Here is a 23,198-nt window from a genome sequence, read left to right as displayed (position 1 = left end):
TTTGCTTCAAATCTCTTCAATCTCATATGCCATTTATCAAAGTCCATGATATATTCCTCCATGGACTGATCAGCTGTTTTCTTAAATCTATCAAAGATTGACCGTGCTTCATGTGCTTTCAATAAATCATGCTTTTTGTGTAACTTCTCCAAAAACAGTAATAGAAGGTCCAATCCCTCTTCTTCATCCAAATCATATACATTCCATTCTGAAAATACTTTACCCCTAATCTTGCTTTTTGCTGGTAATGACAAAACCAAGGCCATACCTTGCTTCTTTCAGGATAATAAAATAACCCAAGTTCACATCTCAACTTTATTTTCCCATTGCTGATATAGTTCCGCCTCCGAAAAAAATCGGCGGGTAGTCAAAGCCTGAGATTTGATTCCTCCTTCCACCATTCAGTAACTGAGTTTGTCAGCAGCAGTAAGCTTCTTTTCCTCCCAGAGGATTGAGACAAAAAATTTATCTTACAGCAACCAATCGCCAAAACATAATGTTAATCTTCTGCTACCACGTTAGCTCCAATAACTCTATATAAGGGAGGAATGAGTCTGAAATTAGTATTTTGCCTCAAGCAGGTTTATTCTTCAGACAGCTCAAAAGAGTGACAGACTCCCAGTTCCTTTCCCCCTGGAATGTTACAACTGTACCCATTTATAGGTGAGCCAATGCCCATCACTTGTTATAACAACATCATTGCTATACAATGTAATTGCCAGTCAACCTGAAGATTGTTATTCAACCTTCACAATTTAATTAGTGATACATGGACAAGCATCGCACTCAGTATGGACTTAGCACGGCACTCACTATAGTGCCAGAATCACACTCTCCTAGACTCAGCATCTCACTTTCTACAGGATCAGCAACTCACTCTTCTAGACTCAGCATCTCATTGTCTTTGGACTCAGCATCTCACTCTCTATAAACTCAGCGTCGAACTCTCTATAGACTCGGCATCGTACTCTCCATAGACTCAGCATCGCAGTCTCCATAGAATCAGCATCGAACTCTCCATAGACTCAGCATCGTACTTTCCATAGACTCAGCATCACAATCTCTATAGACTCAGCATCGTACTCTCCGTAGACTCAGCATCCCGCTCTCTATAGACTCAGCATCCCGCTCTCTATAGACTCAACATCTCACTCTCTATAGACTCAACATCTCACTCTCTATAGACTCAGCATCGTACTCTCTATAGACTCAGCATCTCACTCTCTATAGACTCAACATCTCACTCTCTATAGACTCAGCATCGCACTCTCTATAGACTCAACATCTCACTCTCTATAGACTCAGCATGTCACTCTCTATAGACTCAGCATCTTACTCTCTATAGACTCAACATCTCACTCTCTATAGACTCAGCATGTCACTCTCTATAGACTCAGCATCTCACTCTCTATAGACTCAGCATCTCACTCTCTACAGACTCAGCATCGTACAATCTTTAGACTCAGCATCGTACACTCTATGCACTCAGTATCACACTCTATAGAGAAAATGATGCAGAGTGTGATACTGAGTCCATAGAGTGTACGATGCTGAGTCTGTCGATCACACTCAGCATCGCACTCTCTGCAGACTCAGCATCGCACTCTCTGCAGGATCAGCATCGCACTCTCTATAGACTCAGCATCGCACTCTCTATAGACTCAGCATCGCACTCTGCAGGATCAGCATCGCACTCTCTATAGACTCAGCATCGCACTCTGCAGGATCAGCATCGCACTCTCTATAGACTCAGCATCGCACTCTCTATAGACTCAGCATCGCACTCTCTGCAGGATCAGCATCGCACTCTCTATATACTCAGCATCACACTCTCTTATAGACTCAGCATCTCACTCTCTATTGACTCAGCAATGCACTCTCTTTAGACTCAGCATCTCACTCTCTACAAACTCGGCATCTCACTCTCTATAGACTCAGCATCGCACTCTCTTATAGACTCAGCATCTCACTCTCTATAGACTCAGCATCGCACTCTCTATAGACTCAGCATCTCACTCTACAGACTCAGCATCGCACTCTCTACAGCCTCAGCATCGCACTCTCTATAGCCTCAGCATCGCACTCTCTTATAGACTCAGCATCTCACTCTCTATAGACTCAGCATCGCACTCTCTATAGCCTCAGCATCGCACTCTCTATAGCCTCAGCATCGCACTCCTTATAGACTCAGCATCGCACTCTCTACAGACTAAGCATCACACTCTCTATAGACTAAGCATCACACCCTCTATAGACTAAGCAACACACTCTCTATAGACTAAGCATCGCCCTCACTATAGACTCAGCATCGCACTCATTATAGACTCAGCATCGCACTCTCTATAGACTCAGCAACACACTCTCTTATAGACTCAGCATTGCACTCTCTATAGACTCAGCATCGCACTCATTATAGACTCAGCATCGCACCCACTATAGCCTCAGCATCTCACTCTCTTATAGACTCAGCATCACATTCTCTATAGAATCAGCATCGCGCTCTCTATAGACTCAGCATCGCACTCATTATAGACTCAGCATCGCACTCACTATAGACTCAGCATCGCACTCTCTGCAGACACAGCATCGCACTCTCTATAGACTCAGCATCACACTCACTATAGACTCAGCATCGCACTCACTATAGACTCAGCATCGCACTCTCTGCAGACACAGCATCGCACTTTCTATAGACTCAGCATCTCACTCTCTATAGACTCAGCATCGCACTCTCTATAGACACAGCATCGCACTCTCTGCAGACACAGCATCGCACTTTCTATAGACTCAGCATCACACTCTCTACAGACTAAGCATCACACTCTCTATAGACTAAGCATCGCACTCATTATAGACTCAGCATCGCACTCTCTATAGACTCAGCAACACATTCTCTTATAAACTCAGCTTCGCACTCTCTATAGACTCAGTATCGCACTCATTATAGACTCAGCATCGCACCCACTATAGCCTCAGCATCTCATTCTCTTATAGACTCAGCATCACACTCTCTATAGAATCAGCATCGCGCTCACTATAGACTCAGCATCGCACTCACTATAGACTCAGCATCGCACACTCTGCAGACACAGCATCGCACTCTCTGCAGACACAGCATTGCACTCTCTGCAGACTCAGCATCGCACTCTCTGCAGACTCAGCATCGCACTCTCTGCAGACGCAGCATCGCACTCTCTATAGACTCAGCATCTCACTCTCTATGGACTCAGCATCTCGCTCTCTATGGACTCAGCATCTTGCTCTCTATAGACTCAGAATCTCTCTCTCTATAGACTCAGCATCGCACTCCCTATAGACTCAGCGTCGCACTCTCTATAGACTCAGCATCGCACTCTCTGCAGACTTAGCATCGCACTCTCTATAGACTCAGCATCACACTCTCTATAGACTAAGCATCACACTCTCTATAGACTAAGCATCGCACTCACTATAGACTCAGCATCGCACTCATTATGGACTCAGCATCGCACCCACTATAGACTCAGCATCACACTCTCTTACAGACTCAGCATCGCACTCTCTATAGACCCAGCATCGCACTCTCTATAGACCCAGCATCGCACTCTCTATAGACTCAGCATCACACTCTCTATAGACTCAGCATCGCACTCCCTATAGACTCAGCATCGCACTCTCTATAGACTCAGCATCGCACTCACTATAGACTCAGCATCGCACTCATTATGGACTCAGCATCACACCCACTATAGACTCAGCATCACACTCTCTTACAGACTCAGCATCGCATTCTCTATAGACCCAGCATCGCACTCTCTATAGACCCAGCATCGCACTCTCTATAGACTCAGCATCACACTCTCTATAGACTCAGCATCGCACTCTCTATAGACTCAGCATCGCACACTCTATAGACTCAGCATCGCACTCTCTATAGACTCAGCATCGCACTCACTATAGACTCAGCATTGCACTCATTATGGACTCAGCATCGCACCCACTATAGACTCAGCATCACACTCTCTTATAGATTCAGCATCACACTCTCTATAGACCCAGCATCGCACTCCCTATAGACTCAGCATCACACTCTCTATAGACTCAGCATCACACTCTCTATAGACTAAGTATCGCATTCACTATAGACTCAGCATCACACTCATTATGGACTCAGCATCACACCCACTATAGCCTCAGCATCTCACTCTCTACAGACTCAGCATCGCTCTCATTATAGACTCAGCATCGCACTCATTACAGACTCAGCATCGCACCCACTATAGCCTCAGCATCGCACTCTCTAACATCAGACACTATCACTTCCTCACTCCACCCTTTTTCCTTCCTCTAAATTTGCACAGATTCATTTGTCACTTCTAAGTTCAACTTTCCCTCTCAATCCTTTAGTATCTGATTAGCGGGCTCTCAGTTATCTGCAACACTCTGACCAGAATGTTGGAAACTCATAAAAATGCCAATGACATTTGTGTGTTTATAAAAACAGGCATAGAGTGCAGAGCAGCAAGTTATTGTCGCAAGTTGTCCAAACACTGGATAAGCCACAGTTAGAATACTGTGCACATCATGTATTACAGTGCACCATCCCCAAGAGGGACCCTCTGTACATCACTGCACTCCACTTTATGTTACTGAGTCTATAGGGACTGTGATGTCAAGCGTGTATGGTGGCTGAACAGGGTCAATCAGAGCCTGCGCTTCCAGCTGTGTTTTCCCACAACTCCATCTTACTATGTTCAAAATGCAGGATATGCTCTTATGCTGACAAATAAAATAGGCACATTTCACACGGAACCCAGGCTGAGCTGCAGCATCACCAAGGAGGTGGCATTGGGGCAATGACTGAATCTCAGGCAACAAAGATAGAAAATGCTGGAAAAACACAGCAGGTCCAGCAGCACCTGTGGAGAGAGAAACAGAGTTAATGTTTCAAGTTGCATATAGAAGGGTCATATCGACTCGAAAGGTTAACTCTGTTTCTCTCTCCACAGATGCTGCTGGACCTGTTGAGTTTTACCAGCATTTTCAATTTTTGCTTCAGATTTCCAGCATCCGCAGTATTTCGTTTTTATCTGTCTGAATCTCAGGGGTTGCATGGGTGTGGTAACTGGGTGAAACTACCACTTGCACCTCTGGTGTTTCCGAAAGATCTCTCTGAAATTTTCTTTTTTATTTGCTCATGGAACATGGATATCGCTGGCTAGGCTAGCATTTATTGCCCATCCCTAACTGACCTTGAGATGGTGGTGGTGAGCTGCCTTCTTGAACCGCTGCAGTCTGTGTGGTGTAGGTACACCCATAGTGCTGTTAGGGAGGAAGTTCCAGGATTTTGACCCAGCGACAATGAGGGAGCAGCGATATATTTCCAAGGGAGGATCATGAGTGACTTGGAAAAGGACTTGCAGATCCTGGTGTTCCCATACATTTGCTTCCCTTGCCCTTCTAGGTGGTAGAGGTCACGGGTTTGGAAGTTGCTGCCTAAGAAAAATTGGTGAGTTGCCGTTGTGCATCTTGTAGATGGTACACACTGCTGCCACTGTGCATCAAAAGTAGGGGGAGTGAATGTTTAGGATGGTAGATGGGGTGCCCATCAAGCGGGCTACTTTTTCCTGGATGGCATTAAGCTTCTCAACTGTTATTGGAGCTGCACTCGTCCAGGCAAGCGGAGAGTATACCGTCGCACTCCTGACTACTCGCCACAGGACTTTTAGACTCTGATCTGCTCTTGGAGCCACAGTATTTATATGGCTAGTCCAGTTCAGTTTCTGGTCAATGGTAACCCCCAGTGATGGTAATGTCATTGAATGTCAGGAGGAGATGGTTAGATTCTCTTTGTTGGAGATAGCTATTACCTGGCTCTTGTGTGGTGCGCATGTTACTTGCCACTTGATAGACCAAGCCTGGATATTGTCCAGGTCTTGCTGCATATGGACACGGACTGCCTCAGCATCTGAGGAGTCACGAATGGTGCAATCACAGCGCGCATCCCCACTTCTGTCCTTATGATGGTAGGAAGGTCATTGATGAAGCAGCTGAAGATGGTTGGGCCTAGGACACTACCCTGAGGAACTCCTGCAGTGATGTTCTGGAGCTGAGATGATTGACCTCCAACAACCACAACCAACTTCCTTTGTGCTAGGTATGACTCCAACCAGCTGAGAGTTTCCCCCCGATTCCCATTAACTCCAGTTTTGCTGGTGCTCCTTGATGCCACCCTCAGTCAAATGCTGCCTTAATATCAAGGGCAGCTGCTCTCACCTCACCTCTGGAGTTCAGCTCTTTTGGACAAAGGAGGTAATGAGGTCAGGAGCTGAGTGGCTATGATGGAAACCGCACTGAGCGTCAGTGAGCGGGGTGTTGCTGACTAAGTGCTGCTTGATAGCACTGTTGACGACACTTTCCTTCACTTTACTGATGATCTAAAGTAGGCTGATGAGGTGGTAATTGGCCGGTTTGGATTTGTCCTGCTCTTTGTGTACAGGACATACCTGGGCAATTTTCCACACAGCCGGGTAGATGCCAGTGTTGTAGCTGTACTGGAACAGCTTGGCTAGGAGTGCGGAAAATTCTGGAGCACAAGTCTTCAGTACTATTGCTGGAGTGTTGTCAGGGCCCATAGCCTTTGCAGTATCCAATGCCATTGACCATTTCTTGATATCATGTAGAGTGAATCGAATTGGCTGAAGGCTGGCATCTGTGATGTTGGGGACCTCAGGAAGAGGCCAAGGTGTATCATCCACTCGGCACTTCTGGCTGAAAATGGCTGCAAACGCTTCAGCCTTATCTTTTGAACAGGAGTGCTGGGCTCATCCATCATTGAGGATGATGATATTTGTGGAGCCTCCTCCTCCAGTGAGTTGTTTAATTGTCCACCACCATTCATGACTGGATGTGGCAGGACTGCAGAGCTTAGACCTGATCAGTTGGTTGGGGATCACTTAACTCTGTCTATGCAGTTTGGCATGCATGTAGTCCTGTATTATAGCTTCACCAAGTTGACACCTCATTTTTAGGCGTACCTGGTGCTGCTTCTGGCATGCCCTCCGCACTCTTCATTGGACCAGAGTTAATCCACTGGCTTGACGGCAATGGTTGGGTGGGGGATATGCCAGGCCATGAGGTTATAGACTGTGGTTGTGTACAGTTCTGCTGCTGCTGATGGCCCACAGCACCTCATGGATGCCCAGCTCTGTGTTATTAGATCTGTTCAAAACCTATCATATTTATCAACATGAAGATGGGACTTTGTTTCCACAATGACTGTGCGGTGGTCACTCCTACCGATACTGTCATGGACAAATGCATCTACAGCAGGCAGGTTGGTGAGGATGAGGTCAAGTAGGTTTTTTCTTATTTTTGGTTCCCTCAGTATCTCCCACGGGCCCAGTCCAGCAGCTATGTCCTTTAGGACTTGGCCAGCTCGGTCATTAGTGACGCTCCAAAGCCACTCTTGGTGATGGACATTCAAGTCCTCCACCCAAGGTACATTCTGCTCTTGCCATCCTCAGTGCTTCTTCCAAGTGGTGTTCAACATGGAGGAGCACCGAATCATCAGTTGAGGAAGGACGATAGGTGGTAGCCAGCGGGAGGTTTCCTTCTCCATGTTTGATCTGATGTCGTGGGACTTCATGGGGTCCAGAGTGGGGGCATTTTTTCCGTTAGTACAGTTCAACTGAAAATGTCATTAGCTTGTACTGTCAGTAGAACTAGACAGAGAAGAAAGTACAACCATTGGACAGTTTCAACACATCATAAGTTAATATTGGGTCAATATTATTTTCCTCTTTAAACTCTTCATAGAGATGATTTTTGCTACATCTACAAAGATGCACTGAGCGCATTCCCAGCCTCAGAGTCTTTCACTCGGGGTCCTTTTGTCCCCATGTTCGTTGACTGCATATCAACAACAACAGCTTATATTTATATAACACCTTTAATGTAATAAAAAGTCCCAAGGCATTTCACAGAAGTATTCTAAAACAATACATAACATCGAGCCACAGAAGGAGAAATTGGGGCAAATAAACAACAGCTTTGTCAAAGAGGTAGATTTTAAGGATGCATTAAAAGATGAAGGAGAGGCAGAGAGATTTAGGAAGGGAATTCCAGAGCTCAGGGCACGGCCAGCAGTGGTGCAATGATTCAATTCAGGGATGCTCGAGAGGCTGGAATAGAATGTAGATGCAATGTTTGGAGATTACAGAGATAAGGAGGGACCTGGCCATAAAAGCAAAGAACTCCGGATGCTGGAAATCCAGAACAAAAACAGAAACAGAAATACCTGGAAAAACTCAGCAGGTCTGGCAGCATCGGCGGAGGAGAGCACAGTTGACGTTTCGAGTCCACATGACCCTTCAACAGAACCTGGCCGTGGATGAATGTGAAAACAAGGCTGAGATTTTTTAAATTGCCACTTCATTAATGGGAGCAACTCACCATTAAGCCTTTTATTATGTGATAACAACATACCTTGAAGGGAATAGATGAGAACAAACTTGCTCACCAGCTTGGGCAAAGCCCCTTTCTCGTAGCAGTTCAAATCACAGCAACAGGTTAAACCACACAAATCTCTTCAGTTCCCCTTCACTCACCCAATGGGAATGTCACTGTATTTCACACACAAGAGAACTAGATGGGACTTGCAGTGTCGTAATGATGGCTGTCATGCTGCCCAGTGACCAGGAATTATATTTAATTAACTGATTGACTGACAAGGGAGTCAAAGGGCATCAGGGGTAGGTGGAAATGTGGATTTGAGAGCACAATCAGATCAGCCATGACCTTATTAAATGGCTGAGCAGGCTTGAAGGGGCCGAATGGCCTACTCCCATTTCTGATTCGTATGTTTGTAATTATCCTCAAGTGATATTTATTCCACCTTCTCCCCATGGCTAACCAGAATGAGGATATCTCAGTCATGAGCTGCGTTGTTTCCTGGTCACTTTACCTCTCAGGATGCCCCGCGTCCAACAATGTTCTACATGTCTTCGAGAGCTCGCAAATGTTCTCTGCGTAGTCATCAATCGTCTGCTCCAGGATCAGGTGTTTCTTCAACATCTGGAGTGAGCTCTGTTCGTCCTTAACGAATTAGAGTAGAAATAGTCAAACCCAGTGCGTGAAGAGGATCTTATTCCAAACATGTTCATGGATGGTGACACAGAAGAATGGATGGGCGATTTAATCCATCAGAATGAACACTTTCAGGAGTTGGGGTGCCAACTGCACTGCCCCTCCCCCAACGCCAGTGAAACTTCCAACATGAAATACATTACCCCATTTCCACTGGATATTATAATGTTACCAAAGATCCCAGTCAGACACAGTTTTAAAATTTTTTTTTTAAATAAAAATAAGTCTCCCATTTAAGACAGAGGTGAGGAGGAATTTTTTTCTCTGTGGGCCATGGGTCTGTGGAACTCTCTTCCCCAGAGAACGATAGAGGCGGGGTCATTGAATATCCTTAAGGCAGAGGTAGATAGATTCTTGAGTAACAAAGGAATCAAAGGCTATCAGGGGTAGGCTGAAGAGTGGCATCGAGGCCACAATCACAAACTAATTGAATGGCGGAGCAGGCTCGAGGAGCCAAATGGCCTACTCCTGTTCCTAATTTGTATGTTCGTAAATACCACTCAGAAGCAAATGTTGATACATTCTGATGGGATGTTACTCATGAAGCTGGAAATCTATCAACACCACAGCATTGTTTGAGCCTTCCAATGTTTTCCCTAATACCCTCCCATCCAGTTTAAGACAGATAACCCACTTACATCTATTTTGTTTATTCTTTCAGAAAATTAAAGGCCAATTGTGAAACCTTACTGCACAGAAGGAGGCCATTTGGCCCAACATGCCTTTGCCAGCTTTGCCAATTAGTTCTTCTTCCCTGCTCATTCCCCACAGCCCAGCATCATTTTCCCATTTGTGTATTTATCAATTCCCTTTTGGAAAGCTGAATCTGCCTCCACCATCCTTTTAGACAGCACATCCCAGGTCACAACAACTTCCTTCGTAATTTTTTCCCCTATTTTTCCTCTGTTTCTCTTGTCTTAAGTTTGTGCCCTCTGGTTACCAACCCCCTTCTGCCACTAGAAGCGGTCTCTCTACCCCAATGCCTCATAACTGTGAACAACCTTAACCTTCTCTGCTCTTTCTCTTGGTCTCTCCATAGTCCACCCCTGCCCCTGACAACTTTCTCAACCCCACAATCATCCTTCCCCATTTTTCTCCACACATTCCCTTTAGACCGCCTGCACACTGTTCAGTTTTAAACTCAGTCAACTCACTAACAAATCATTCAACACAATAATCTTACTAACAAGCTATTAAATCAAGTGACATTACTTACACGCCATTAAACTCAACGATCTTAGTAACAAATCATTAAACTCGGTGATCTCACGAACCAAGTATTAAACTTACCATTCCTTTTAATTAAATTCTCTTCCTAACAGCACTGTGGGTGTACCTACACCACACGGGCTGCAGTGGTTCAAGAAGGCGGCTCACCATCACCTTCCCAAGGGCAACTAGAGATGGGCAATAAATGCTGGCCTGGCCAGCGATGCCCACATCCCATTAAACAGCTCTGAGTTCCTTTAGTTAACACCCTTGAGATATGTCCCTGTATGTTAAGAAGAAACAAAGTGCAAGAGTCCCCACTCAGTCCTGATGCTCTGCTCAATCACCTGGGTATAGCTGCTAAACTCAGTGGACTTTGTTCTTAGGCCGGGGCTTGCCAAACTGTGGGTTACGACCCCCATTAGAACCGCAAGTCGAGATTTTGGGGTGGCGAGCTCTGAGGCAGGAATGGCTGCTGTGGAGCTCGGACTGATTTCTGACAGCTACGAGACCCCTATAAATCCTCACTTTCGTTTCTATTGGTGGGTGCGGCCTAGTGGATTTCTCTCTCAGGTCTGATTGCTGCTGCAAAATAAGCCCCCTCACTTCCCCCAGTCGAGACTAAACCACACCCCCGCCACCCCCACATGCCCAAAAACTGAAGCTTCCGCCTCCCCCACCACCCCCGCCAAATTTTCACTCAGGGGTCACATGAATCCTGAGGCATTAAAATGGGATCACAGGGGGAAAAGGTTTGGGAATCGCTGTCTTCAACTGTTTCTCCCAGTCAAGCCCAACACACATTGAAATGACTAGAGCATCTGGGATACAATCAGTCACTGTCCATTGCAGAAGCTAAAAGGACCAAAGGCATCCTGCCTGCTGCTGTTGTTGGTAACCTGATGCTGTCTGAGAGCTTTGGAAAGGTATCATGGAGAGTTGAAGAGTGACCGACATTGGGATGGTTGGAGGAGTGAGGATGAACTGCCTGTGATGGTGAGAGAACTGGTGGCCCAAAGTCACCAACATCTCCAGCATTTGGACAAGTGAACCTTTAACTCCCTGTGACAATGACATTAGGTTTGACGTGATGATTCACGATGGGCCTGAGGATCCTGGGATTGTCAATATACCCTCAAGATACCCCAATGTACCCTCTGTGTGCCCCAATATAAAATATGCCCCAATGTACCCTCTATGTGCCCAAATAAACCTCAATATACCCCAATGTACCCTCTATGTGCCCAAATAAACCTCAATATATCCCAATGTACCCTCTATGTGTCCCAATACATCTCAACATACCCTAATGTACCCTATATGTGCCCAAATACTTAATATACCCCAAGTTGCCTGCATGTGCCCCAACACATCTCAATATACCTTAAAGTACCTTATATGTGCCCAAATACACCTCAATATACCCCAATGTACCCTCTGCATGCCCCAATACATCTCAATATACCCCAATCTACCCTTTATGTGTCCCAGTACACCTCAATATACTGTTAATATACCCCAATATACTCTAGGCAGAACTAACAGCTATAACTATGGATGAAGAGTGGGAGGTATTGGGAAAAGTATTTGGTGGATGACAGGACCTGTGCAGCTCCTAAAGAGCAAGAGTCCTACATGTGCAATTAGACAACACTGGGCAATGAGGGGAGTGAGATATGGTGTAAAACTAAACAATAAAGAGCATCTACTAATGTAAAGAACAGAAGAGACTTGGAGAGACACAAACAACTGAAAAGGGCTCGTAAGTCAAGAGGGATAGAAAAAGGAATAAAAGATAAAGCTTGCGATAACGGAGACAGCACTAAAAGTTTTTAGAAGTATAATGAGAGAATAAGGATGACTAAGATTGACATGAACTCCTTAAAAACAGACACAGGTAACACTGTAATTGGAAATGCCAGACTTACTAAACATCCACTTTGCATCTGTCACAGTGGAGGATGAGGAGAAAGTACCAGAAATATAAGGAAAGCTAAAAAATAAATTGCTGGATCCCCCATCATCAACATCCTGGGGAGTTACCATTGACCAGAAACTGAGCTGGATCAGTTATATAAATACTGTGGCTACAAGAGCAGGTCAGGGGCTGGGAATTCTGTGGCCAGTAACTCACCTCCTGACTCCCCAAAGCCTTTTCACAAGGCACAAGTCAGGAGTGTGATGGAATACTCCCCACTTGCCTGGATGAGTGCAGCTCCCACAACACTGAAGAAACTCAACACCATCCAAGACAAAGCAGCCCACTTGATCGACACCCTATCCACCACCTTAAACATTCACTCCCTCTGCTGCCGACGCACAGTGGCAGCAGTGTGTGCCATTTACAGGATGCACTGCAGCAACTCACCAAGGCTCCTTCAACAGCACCTTCCAAACCCATAACCTCTACCATCTAGAAGGGCAAGGGCAGCAGATGAATGGAACCTGCAGGTTCCCCTCCAAGCCACTCACCATCCTGACATTAGAACTATATCACCATTCCTCCACTGTCACCGGTTCAAAATCCTGGAACTCCCTTCCTAACAGCACTGCGGGGTTGTGGGGGTTTAAGAAGGCCCCTCATCAGCACCAATTGAAGGGCAATTAAGGATAGGCCATAAGGCACTCAGTTCAGTGAGAAAATCATCTGGGATCAATGGCTTTATAAACAGAGGCAAAGTAAGCTATGCTAAATCTCTATAGGTGTCTGATTAGGCTTCAGCTGGAGTATCTGGGTCCTCCTTTTGAAAGGATGTCAAAGCCTTGGAGAGAGAAGATTTACTAGAACGTTACCAAGAATGAGAGACTTCATCTATGTGGAGAGGCTGGAGGAGCTGCCTCACATGTTAACATTCACAACTGGACACAGATAGACGAGAGGAAAAGGAAGGCAAATCCCCAAACACACCCTCACTCAACACCTTCCCCAATTGCAGACTCACTCAATACTTACGCAGGTACAAAGTCACTCAGCAACTTCCCCAAGTACAGACTCACTCAACGCTTACCCCAAGTACAAACTCACTCAGCATCATCCCCAAGTACTGACTCACTTAATACTTGCCCCAGATACAAATTCACTCAATACTTACCCATGTACAAACTTACTCAACACCTACCCAGGTACAAACTCACTCAGCACCATCCCCAAGTACAGACTCACTGAATACTTGCCCCAGGTACAAATTCACTCAATATTTACCCTAGGTACAAACTTACTCAACATCTTCCCCAAGTACAGACTCACTCAATTCTTGCCCCATGTACAAACTCACTCAATACTTACCCCAGGTATAAACTTAGTCAACATTTACCCAGGTACAAACTCGCTCAGTATTTACCCCAGGTACGAACTCACTCAACACCTTCCCCAAATACAGGCTTATTCAACACTTACCCCGGTACAGACACACTCAGCACCTACCCCCGGTACAAACTCATTCAACACTTACCCCCGGTACAAACTCACTCAACACTTACCCCCGGTACAAACTCACTCAATACTTATCCCAGGTACAAACTCACCCAACACTTAGCTGAAGTACAGACTCACCACTTAGAGCAGAGAAGGCTGAGGGGAGAATTAATGAAATTGTTCAAAATGATCATTGGTATTGACAGAGTAAATAAGGAGAAACAGTTTCCATTGGTAGCACTTTCAGAACTAGAGGGTAGAGGTTGAAGATAATTGGCAAAAAAATCCAGAGGGGAGAATTTTATTTTAGCGGCAAATTGTTATGATCTGGAATGCTCTGCCTGAAAGGATGGTGGAATCAGATTCAATAATAACTTATAAAAGGGTATTGGAGATAGGCTTGCAAAGGGGAAAACTTCCGGGAAAAGGGAGAAAGAGTGGTACTAGTTTGAAAATTCTTTCAAAGAAGCAGCACAGGCCAGATGGGCAGAATAACCTCCTTCTGTCTTGTTTGATTCTACACCATTGCTTTTCTTGAACCTCCATAACCAATATACTCTTCAATGTAAACCTCCTTACCTTCACCCTTTTCTCCCCATGCTGCTGTGGCTCCTCATCTCTTCTCTTTCTCCTCTACCAACTTCTAACCCCACTCTTCCCTCTCCTCGAACTCTAACTCCAATCTTCCCCAACCTCTTGCCCCACTCTTCCCTCTCTTCAAACTCAAACCACAATCTTCTGCCTGACATCTAACCCCACCCTTCCCTCTCCTCAAACTCTAACCCCAATCTTCCCCCTGAACTCTAACCCCACTTTTCCCTCTCCTCGAACTCTAACACCAATCTTGACCCTAACCTCTAACAGCACTTTTCCTTCTCTCTAACCTCATTCCTCCTTTCCTCCCACCTTATTCACACTTTCCTATCTCGCTTGCCTCTGGGATCAATATTCCCTCATCCTTTACTCAAGCGCCTCTCCCTCTAACTACACTTCCTCTCAAAACCAGCCCCCCATCCCCCTGCCCCACCCGGTGCATCATTCCAAGAGAGGAAAAGTCAATACAAATTTTTCTTTACAATTTACTGATAGGAGACCTGACTCTGGTCACTTACTTCAACACCTCTTTGTGCTCTCCTGTTAGCCCCAGGAATGAGAACATCTGAGCAGAGCAGTCAGGGAGACTGGGCTACAGCCTCATAGTATATCATGGTGCACAGATGCCACAGTATTCATCCCGCCTCATGTGTCAACCTCCATACCTGGAGGAAAAGGAAGGCAAACTTGCAGATACATCCTTACCCGACACCTCCCCCAGGCACAGGCTCATGCCTTGTGTATTTGTGTCAATGAGTGATCTACACGAACGCAATGAGTTTCTCATCCCGTTTTGGGAGCCCAAACCTCAGATTGTTTCCCCCTGGGTGTCCCTCACCTTTCCTTTCTCGTCCGTCATCATGTGCAGTTCTTGCTCACTCAGCCACGACTCCACCTCAGACGCGTCGAAGTAATACTGCTGGACTTGCTGCATTCCAGTCAGCCTCTGCTGCCTCTGCTGCGTTTCCTCTTGGAAGACATCCCATAACTCCCGCAGCCGGTCCAGGCTCAGACGCACAGCGTCAACCTCCGGGCTCTGGATGGAGGCGATGTGCCCCGCCCGCTCTATCACATCATTGATCCGAGGCAGGTGGCCCTGAATCTCCCGTTGAAGAGTCTGTGAACATCAAACAGAGAGGGTGCTAAACAGAGTCAAGGGAGCTGGCGGGGGTACAGTCCTCAGTCTGCCAGTGTGTGTCTGAGAGTGTGTGTGCAGGTGTTGTATGTGTGAGTGTGTGCGTTTGATTGAATGTCAGTGTACTGCAGCAAGTTGCTAAAGTTTCTTCGACAGCACCTCACCCCAACCTCCCCTAGAAATCACACATCATCCTGACTTGGAGATGTATCGCCTGTTCCTTCATCACTAATGGATAAAACTCATGGCACTCCCTCTCTAATAGCACTGTGGGAATACCAGCATCACACTTACTGAGGTGGTTCAGCTCACCACCATCATCTCAAGGGCAACTGGGGATTGGTAATAAAGTGAGTGAGTGAGTAAGTGAGTGAGTGAGCGAGTGTTTGTGGGTGAGTGAATGAGTGAATGAGTAAATGAGTAAATGAGTAAGTGAGTGAATTTGTATGTGAGTGAGTGTGTGAGAGAGTGTTTGCATGACTGTGTGTGTTTATGTGAGAGTTTGTGTGTGAGTGAGTGTGTTTAAGTGTTTGTGTGAGTATTTATGTGAATTTGTGTGTGTGAGTGATTGTGTGAGTGAGTGTTTGTGTTTAAGTGTTTATGTGAGTGTTTATGTGACTTTGTGTGTGAGTGAGTGAGTGAGTGAATGACACATTCAAATAACATTTACTCTGACACTTTGAAGGTCTATCCCAATAATTTAACCCTGCTGACACACAGTTAGCGGACAATCTGTCACACCTCAATCCAGTCCGTTTTGTAAAACTTCTTTCACAGGCTGTGGGCATCACTGACCAGACCAGCATTATTGCCCATCCCTAGTTGCCCTTGAGAAGGTGGTGGGTGAGCTGCCTTCTTGAACCGCTGCAGTCCATGTGGTGTAGGTACACCCACAGTGCTGTTAGGGAGGGAGTTCCAGGATTTTGACTCAGCGACAGTGAAGGTACGGTCGATATACAGAGGGATTTTATGGCCACGTTGAGTCAGGACCCGCCATGGGGGATTTGGCGGCCCAGCCAAAAGTGCGTTGACTTTTGGCGGGATCGGAAGATCCCGGTGTCGGGCGGGGCTGGAAAATCCTGCCCATAGTTCCCAAGTCAGAATGGTGTATGATTTCAAGGGGAATATGGAGGGAGTTGTTACTGGGGAAATGTCAGTGACTTGCTGCAGTACAGGATGTGGATAATACATCCTGTAACCATGGGTGTGCCTGTGGACTGCAGGTTTAAGGTGGTGATGGAGCGTCTAGTTCTCGTTCCCAATCCTGTCCTATTTTCCGGTTCTGACTTCCAATTCCGTCCTGCTCCTGGCACTCACCTGAAGTTTTTTCTGAAGGAGCTGCACTGTTTGCAGATTATTCCCGTGATCCTTGGATGTTGCCAGTGGCAGGCGTTCCTGAATCCAAAGCTGAGGAACACACAAAACATTCAGCTTCTCGCTCAGTAATCAAAAACAACAGGAGCGGCTTACACAGGTACACCGTGCACTGTCGTAACACCACACAGTGCAGTGATACTGTACTGCATAGTTACAACACATCTTGGCAACACTGAACAGTGGAGTTATCATATCACAAGAATAACCTTGAAGTAATAACAGGACCTATTTGACATCGAGTCACTTGATATTAGGACAGGTGACCAGAAGCTTGGTCAAAGACAACAAAGAAGCATCAGGACTGGATGGGAGGTAGGGAGGAGGACAGGTTTATCCAGGGAATTCCAGAGCTTTGGACCCAGGCACAGAATCACACAGTGAAGAAGAGGACCTTCGGCCCATCAAGTCTGCACCAACACGTGAAAAACACCTGACCTACCTACCTAATCCCATTTACCAGCACTTGGCCCATAGCCTTGAATGTTATGATGTGCCAAGTGCTCATCCTGGTACTTTTTAAAGGATGTGAGGCAACCCGCCTCCACCACCCTCCCAGGCAGTGCATTCCAGACCCTCACCACCCTCTGGGTAAAAAAGTTTTTTCTCACATCCTGCCTACAACTGAGATCTTCCAGGACTGGGGGCCAATGTAGGTCAGCAAGCAGAGGGAGCAAGGTGAATGGGTCGAGGTGCAAGTTAAGAAAGGGACAGCGGAGTTTGTACTGAGCTCGTGTTTACAGAGGGTAGCATGTGGAGGGGGGTGCAGGCCTGGGGGGCTTTGGGTGACCTGGTTCATCCTCAGACAGTGACCAGAGTCTGGAGCTAGGGCATGGAGTTAATGGTGGTACTGAAGACAATAGCTTCAATCTTCCCAATGCTTAGTGGAAAAAAACCCTGTCCATCCTGCTTTCGATGAATGGAACTGTGCCCTCAGTTGAGGTGAAGTATTTCAGCTGTAAGATCATTTCTTGTTTGATTGAGTCGTACAGTTTCACAGTGGGGTACTTACAGTTTGATTGAGTCGTACAGTTTCACAGTGGGGTACTTACAGTTTGATTGAGTCGTACAGTTTCACAGTGGGGTACTTACAGTTTGATTGAGTCGTACAGTTTCACAGTGGGGTACTTACAGTTTGATTGAGTCGTACAGTTTCACAGTGGGGTACTTACAGTTTGATTGAGTCGTACAGTTTCACAGTGGGGTACTTACAGTTTGATTGAGTCGTACAGTTTCACAGTGGGGTACTTACAGTTTGATTGAGTCGTACAGTTTCACAGTGGGGTACTTACAGTTTGATTGAGTCGTACAGTTTCACAGTGGGGTACTTACAGTTTGATTGAGTCGTACAGTTTCACAGTGGGGTACTTACAGTCTCCTCCTCCATATCCCTGGTCACCTGGTGAACTTCTTTGGAAGCGAGCAGAATTCTCCGCCGTTGCTTCAGAGGCTCAATCAGTCGAACAATTCGCGCTTCCACGACATTTTGTTTCTCGGTAACCTCTTCTTTTCCTGCCCCTTCCTGATGCAGGGTAGAAGCCTGGGCCTGTAGCTCCCCAACCTCTTTGTACCAGCCCTCCATCTGATTCTCCAGGACCTGCAGCTCACACGGTCAGAGGTTATTGGGGAAGTCTGGACTAGAAATAAGACAGAGCTACCCACCACCCCGCTGACCCATCACAGACACCACCCCCAACACAGACCCCACGCCCAACACCCCCATTACATAAACCACCACCAACACCCCTCACCCCAACACAGAACCCTCCCCCAACACAGATCCCACCCCCATTACATACCTCACCCCCAACACCCCTCACCCCCACCCCCAACACAGATCCCCACCCCTAACACTCCTCACTCTGTCACAGACCCCACCCCCAAAACCCTTCACCCCAACACAGAACCCACCCCCAACACCCATCACCCCAACCCCAACACAGATCCCACCCCAACACTCCTCACCCTATCATAGACTCCACCCCCAAAACCCCTGACCCTATCACAGACGCCACCCCAACACCCCTCACCCGTCACATACCCCATCCACATCACAGACCCCACCCCCAACAAAGACCCCACCCCCAACACAGACCCCACCCCCAACATTCCTCACCTGGTCACAGACCCCACTCCCAACACAGACCCCACCCCAACACTCCTCATCTGGTCACAGACCCCACCCCCAACACTTCTCACCCCATCACTGACCCCACCCCCAACAAAGACCCCTCCCCCAACACTTCTCACCTGGTCACAGACCCAACCCCCACACTCCTCACCCCCAACACAGACCTCACCCTCAACACAAAACCCAACCCCAACACTCCTCACCCCATCACAGACCCCACCACCTTCGCAGACCCACCTCATCCCAGCCCTCAAACTGTCACAAGAGGTTTCTCAGACTTGCTGTAAGGAAGAGGGAATGCAGGTGAAGGTCACCTTGGCCATAAATCAGGCTGGACAATGTTACCCAACCACTGCTTCACTCAGATTAATATTCCTGAAGAATATCCAGCTCAGTTATTGAATCAGTGACATATATAAACTGGTGCCCAAGGGAGGAATGAATTCAAATACCAATATCCTGTGTGATTTGTTCAAATACATGTGTTAATGGTAGTTTTTTAAAATAATAAATTATTCATTAAAATTGCTGAAGTTCGAGTTACTCTTTTAAACAAGTTATCACTTGTCTTTATCAAATAAAATCTAACAATTCCGGAGAGTTATAGCTTGTGAGGGCCAATGAGCTATTGTTAAACAGACAGGCTTTATTATGGGCGGATGCACAGTGGGCAGGGCTTGAGTAATGTGTGTATAATGGGCAGGGTGTGTAACAGCATGTGAGTAACAGGCAAGGTGTGGAATTATGTATGTGTATTGGGCAGTGTGTAACAGCTTGTACATAACCTGCAGGGTGTGTAACGGAGTGTGTGTAATGGGCAGTGTGTTATGGCAAATGCGTAATGGTCAGGGTGTGTAATGGTGTGTGCGTAATAGGCAGTGTTTCGGGCCGCGTACGTAACAGGCAGGGTGTGTAACGATGTACGAGTGGCAGGCAGGGTGTGTAACGATGTGTGCTCAATGGGCAGGGTGTGTAATGGCATGTGCGTAGCGGGTAGGGTTTGCAACAGTGTGTGCTTAATGGTCAGAGTGTGTAACAGTGTGTGCGTAACAGGCAGGGTTATGTAACATTGTATGTGTAAGGGACTGGGTGTGTAATGGTGTGTGCGCAGAGGGCAGGATGTGTGACTGGTGGAGTGTGTGTATGAGGACTTGTGTTTATGGGAGATGTGTATAATGAGCCAGATATGACGGGCGAGACGTATAATTGGCAGGCATATTAAGGGCCAGAATAGAGTGAGCAGGGCGTATACTGAGTGGGCGTGCAACAAGTAGGCAATGTAAGGGGCACCTGATTTGCCACCACCCAGTTTCTCTCCCCAGTGCAGGTGAAAATCTCAGCGCTAGAGAGAGCACTGCGAAGGAGCTCGGTTTGAGAAGATGCACGGGCACCATCAGCCCCTGACCTCTGACCCCTGGTGTCAGCTCATCCTCCAACTGTTGCGGTTTGGCAAAACTGTGAAAGGTGCACTGAGCGGAGGCTGCATGAGCAGCCAACACCTCCTGGCCGCTCACCTGCAGTTTCTGGAGTTGGCTGTTGACGCTGGCGATGTCTCTCCCTCCTTCTACCACCTGCAGCTGCCCCTCCAGGTGTGACAACCTCTTGTCCAGCTCACCATAGCTCTGCACCAGGAGCTCAGCCTTGTTCGCGTCAAACAGGTGCCTCGCCTTTGCCTGCGTCGTGCTCTCCAGGACCACCCAGCAATCGCGGATCTCCTCCAGTTTCTTCCTCACTTCTGGGGCAAGCTCAGGTTTCTCTTTGATCAGTTGTTGCCCCTCCTGTAACAGAGGGCAGGTCAGACAATCAAACGGGTGAGCAGCGTGGGCCGCCACTCAACCCTAACAAGCACAGCAAGAAAACCAAACTCAACAAGATCGAGGGCTAACCCTGCAGTCACGCCGGGCGCAAGAGCATTATCACGGGTGATGTAGTCGTATCTTAGGTATAAAACAACATCCCATAATATCCAGGTGATGTGACACATTCAAGCCTTGCAAAGATCATTTGGATTCATTGGTTCTGACTCCGCAGGCCTGATCTTACAGGGTGCGGGGGGAAAGCAGAAGGTTGGGATTCCCGACTGCTATAAGGGACTCTCGTTCATCAGGAGGTCAAATCACCTTCTTCAAGTTCATTACCTCACATTCCAAGCATAGGTTAAACAGACTGTGCTGTGGGATGTTGTGTGCACCTGCATGCCATTGTAATATAAAAGTGCGTTGCAGAGCAGGGGTTAATGTGGGGCTGCCCATGGTATGATGCATAGAGTCAGATGGTGATAGAGTGAGAGAATAGTCCAGAAAGAACATTCTAGAAGCAGCCCCATGAAAGACAGTAACCTGGGATCTGTACACAGTTAAAGACTAACAATAAATGGTTCATGTTTAAACAGATCTCATCTCATATTTCCAAAAACAAAAATCTTGTCATTTGATCTGGTGACTGTGATTCAGCAAAATCTGGAATTTCAAATTGTTTTGGATGAAAAAGACGAAAAGCTTTGGCAACATTTCTGCCTTTTCATTCTGTGTCCCTCCATCCCCTAACCTTTAAGATCAATCCCCTCTCCCTCACAGCAACTGTATTAGTGACTTATTCATGCCAACTTCATCACCTCAGGGTAACAAAGGAGCAAGAGGGTTGACTGGAAAATCCACTAGAAATCACAGCTGGCACCGTAACACAACTTGGTGATGATATGACAGACTGGGCTTGGAGTTTAGGAGGATGAGAGGTGATCTCATTCAAGCTCACAAAATTCTTACAGGGCTCGCACAGGGTAGGTACAGGAAGGATGTTTCCTCTGGTTAGAGGCATGAGGGGAGGGTCTAGAAACCAGTCTCAGAATAAGGGGAAGGTCCTTTAGGACTGAGATGAGAAGGGGTTTCTTCACTCAGGGGGTGGTGAACCTTTGGAATTCTCTGTCCCAGAGGGCTGTCGAGGCTCAGTCGTTGAGTATGTTCGAGACTGAGATTGATAGATTTCTACATATGAAAAACATTCAAGGGATACGGCGAAAGTACAGGAAAATGGTGCAGAAGTAAAAGATCAGTCATGATCTCGTTCAATAGCGGAGCAGGCTTGAAGGGCTGAATGGCCTACTCCTGCTCCCATTTCTTATGTTCTTATGATTTGCAGGTCAGTGCAATGAAACATCCTCACTGTCACGTCTAGGAAGCATCAGGGGAGGCAGGGAGAGTTTGGTCTGGGGTTTGTGGTGTGGGACAGTATGTCATTCTCTCCATGAGTTAGAAGGTCCTTTCTGCTCATTTTATCATGTTGCTCATGAGGCTCGGGGGGTGGGTGGGGGGGGGGGGGGGGGGGGAGGGGGGTTGCTGGTGCAGGGGTAGGGGTGGGGGTGAGGGGGGGCGTGGCCAGGAGGGGAGGGCTGTGTGGGGGCAATACACTGGAAAAAGATAAAAGCAAAATACTGCGGATGTTGGAAATCGGAAACAAAAGCAGAAAATGCTGGAAAAAGTCAGCAGATCTAACAGCATGTGTGGAGAGAGAAAAATTCAGAGTTAATGTTTTGAGTCCATATGACTCTTCTTCAGAGCTCCGGAGAAGAGTCATATGGACTCGAAATGTTAACTCTGTCTTTCTCTCCAAAGACGCTGCTAGATCTGCTGAGTTTTTCCAGCATTTTCTGTTCTTGACACTGGATGAAGAGACTGACTCCATCCCATAGACTCCAACCCCCAGTTCAGAGCCTGGTTTATGGTCACGTGCAGAACCATCACTTTTCCGATTTCCTGACTGTGAGAAGCTCCCTGTGATCCCCAGTGGATTTTCCAGTCAAACCTCTTGCTCCTTTGTTACTCTGAGGTGACAATATGGGCATGAGTAAGTCACTAATACAGTCACGGTGAGGGAGAGGGGACTGATCTTAAAGTTTAGGGGACGGAGGGACACAAACAGAAAAATACTTGAATATTGCTGATAAGAGAGACGTTGCCGAAACTTTCCGTCTAGCGCTCATCAGGACAAAGGCAAGAATGCCAAATTTCAAACTATCACAACAATTTATACTACAGGGGAAAAGGGTTCTGATTGGATGGCAAGTCAACTCTGACTGGCTGAGGCATTGCCATGGGAAACACTTGCCGTGATCCAAAGTCTAGAGTGAGGAATCTTCAGGCCACATTTCTCTGAATTTTTGTTGGTTTTAAACCTAAAGCTAAAGCAGACTGGACACAGGTCAAAGGTCACCTCAG

General features: G+C 46.7%; 1 protein-coding gene across 1 annotated transcript in view; it reads right to left on the bottom strand.

Moving 5' to 3' along the window:
• The window catches only part of LOC121272525 (spectrin beta chain, non-erythrocytic 4-like), a 380,289-nt gene that overhangs the window by 63,201 nt on the left and 293,890 nt on the right, over positions 1-23,198 (bottom strand). Inside the window, exons 19-23 of the mRNA XM_041179140.1 lie at positions 20,499-20,762; positions 18,226-18,450; positions 16,797-16,886; positions 15,183-15,461; positions 8,945-9,075 (exon numbers count right to left, since the gene is read on the bottom strand). Of these exons, the coding sequence (XP_041035074.1) occupies positions 8,945-9,075; positions 15,183-15,461; positions 16,797-16,886; positions 18,226-18,450; positions 20,499-20,762 (989 nt within the window). The remainder of the gene's footprint in view (positions 1-8,944; positions 9,076-15,182; positions 15,462-16,796; positions 16,887-18,225; positions 18,451-20,498; positions 20,763-23,198) is intronic.

Source organism: Carcharodon carcharias, chromosome 34, assembly GCF_017639515.1.
Source record: "Carcharodon carcharias isolate sCarCar2 chromosome 34, sCarCar2.pri, whole genome shotgun sequence".
NCBI lineage: Eukaryota > Metazoa > Chordata > Chondrichthyes > Lamniformes > Lamnidae > Carcharodon > Carcharodon carcharias.
This window is presented reverse-complemented; position numbering and strand designations above follow the sequence as displayed.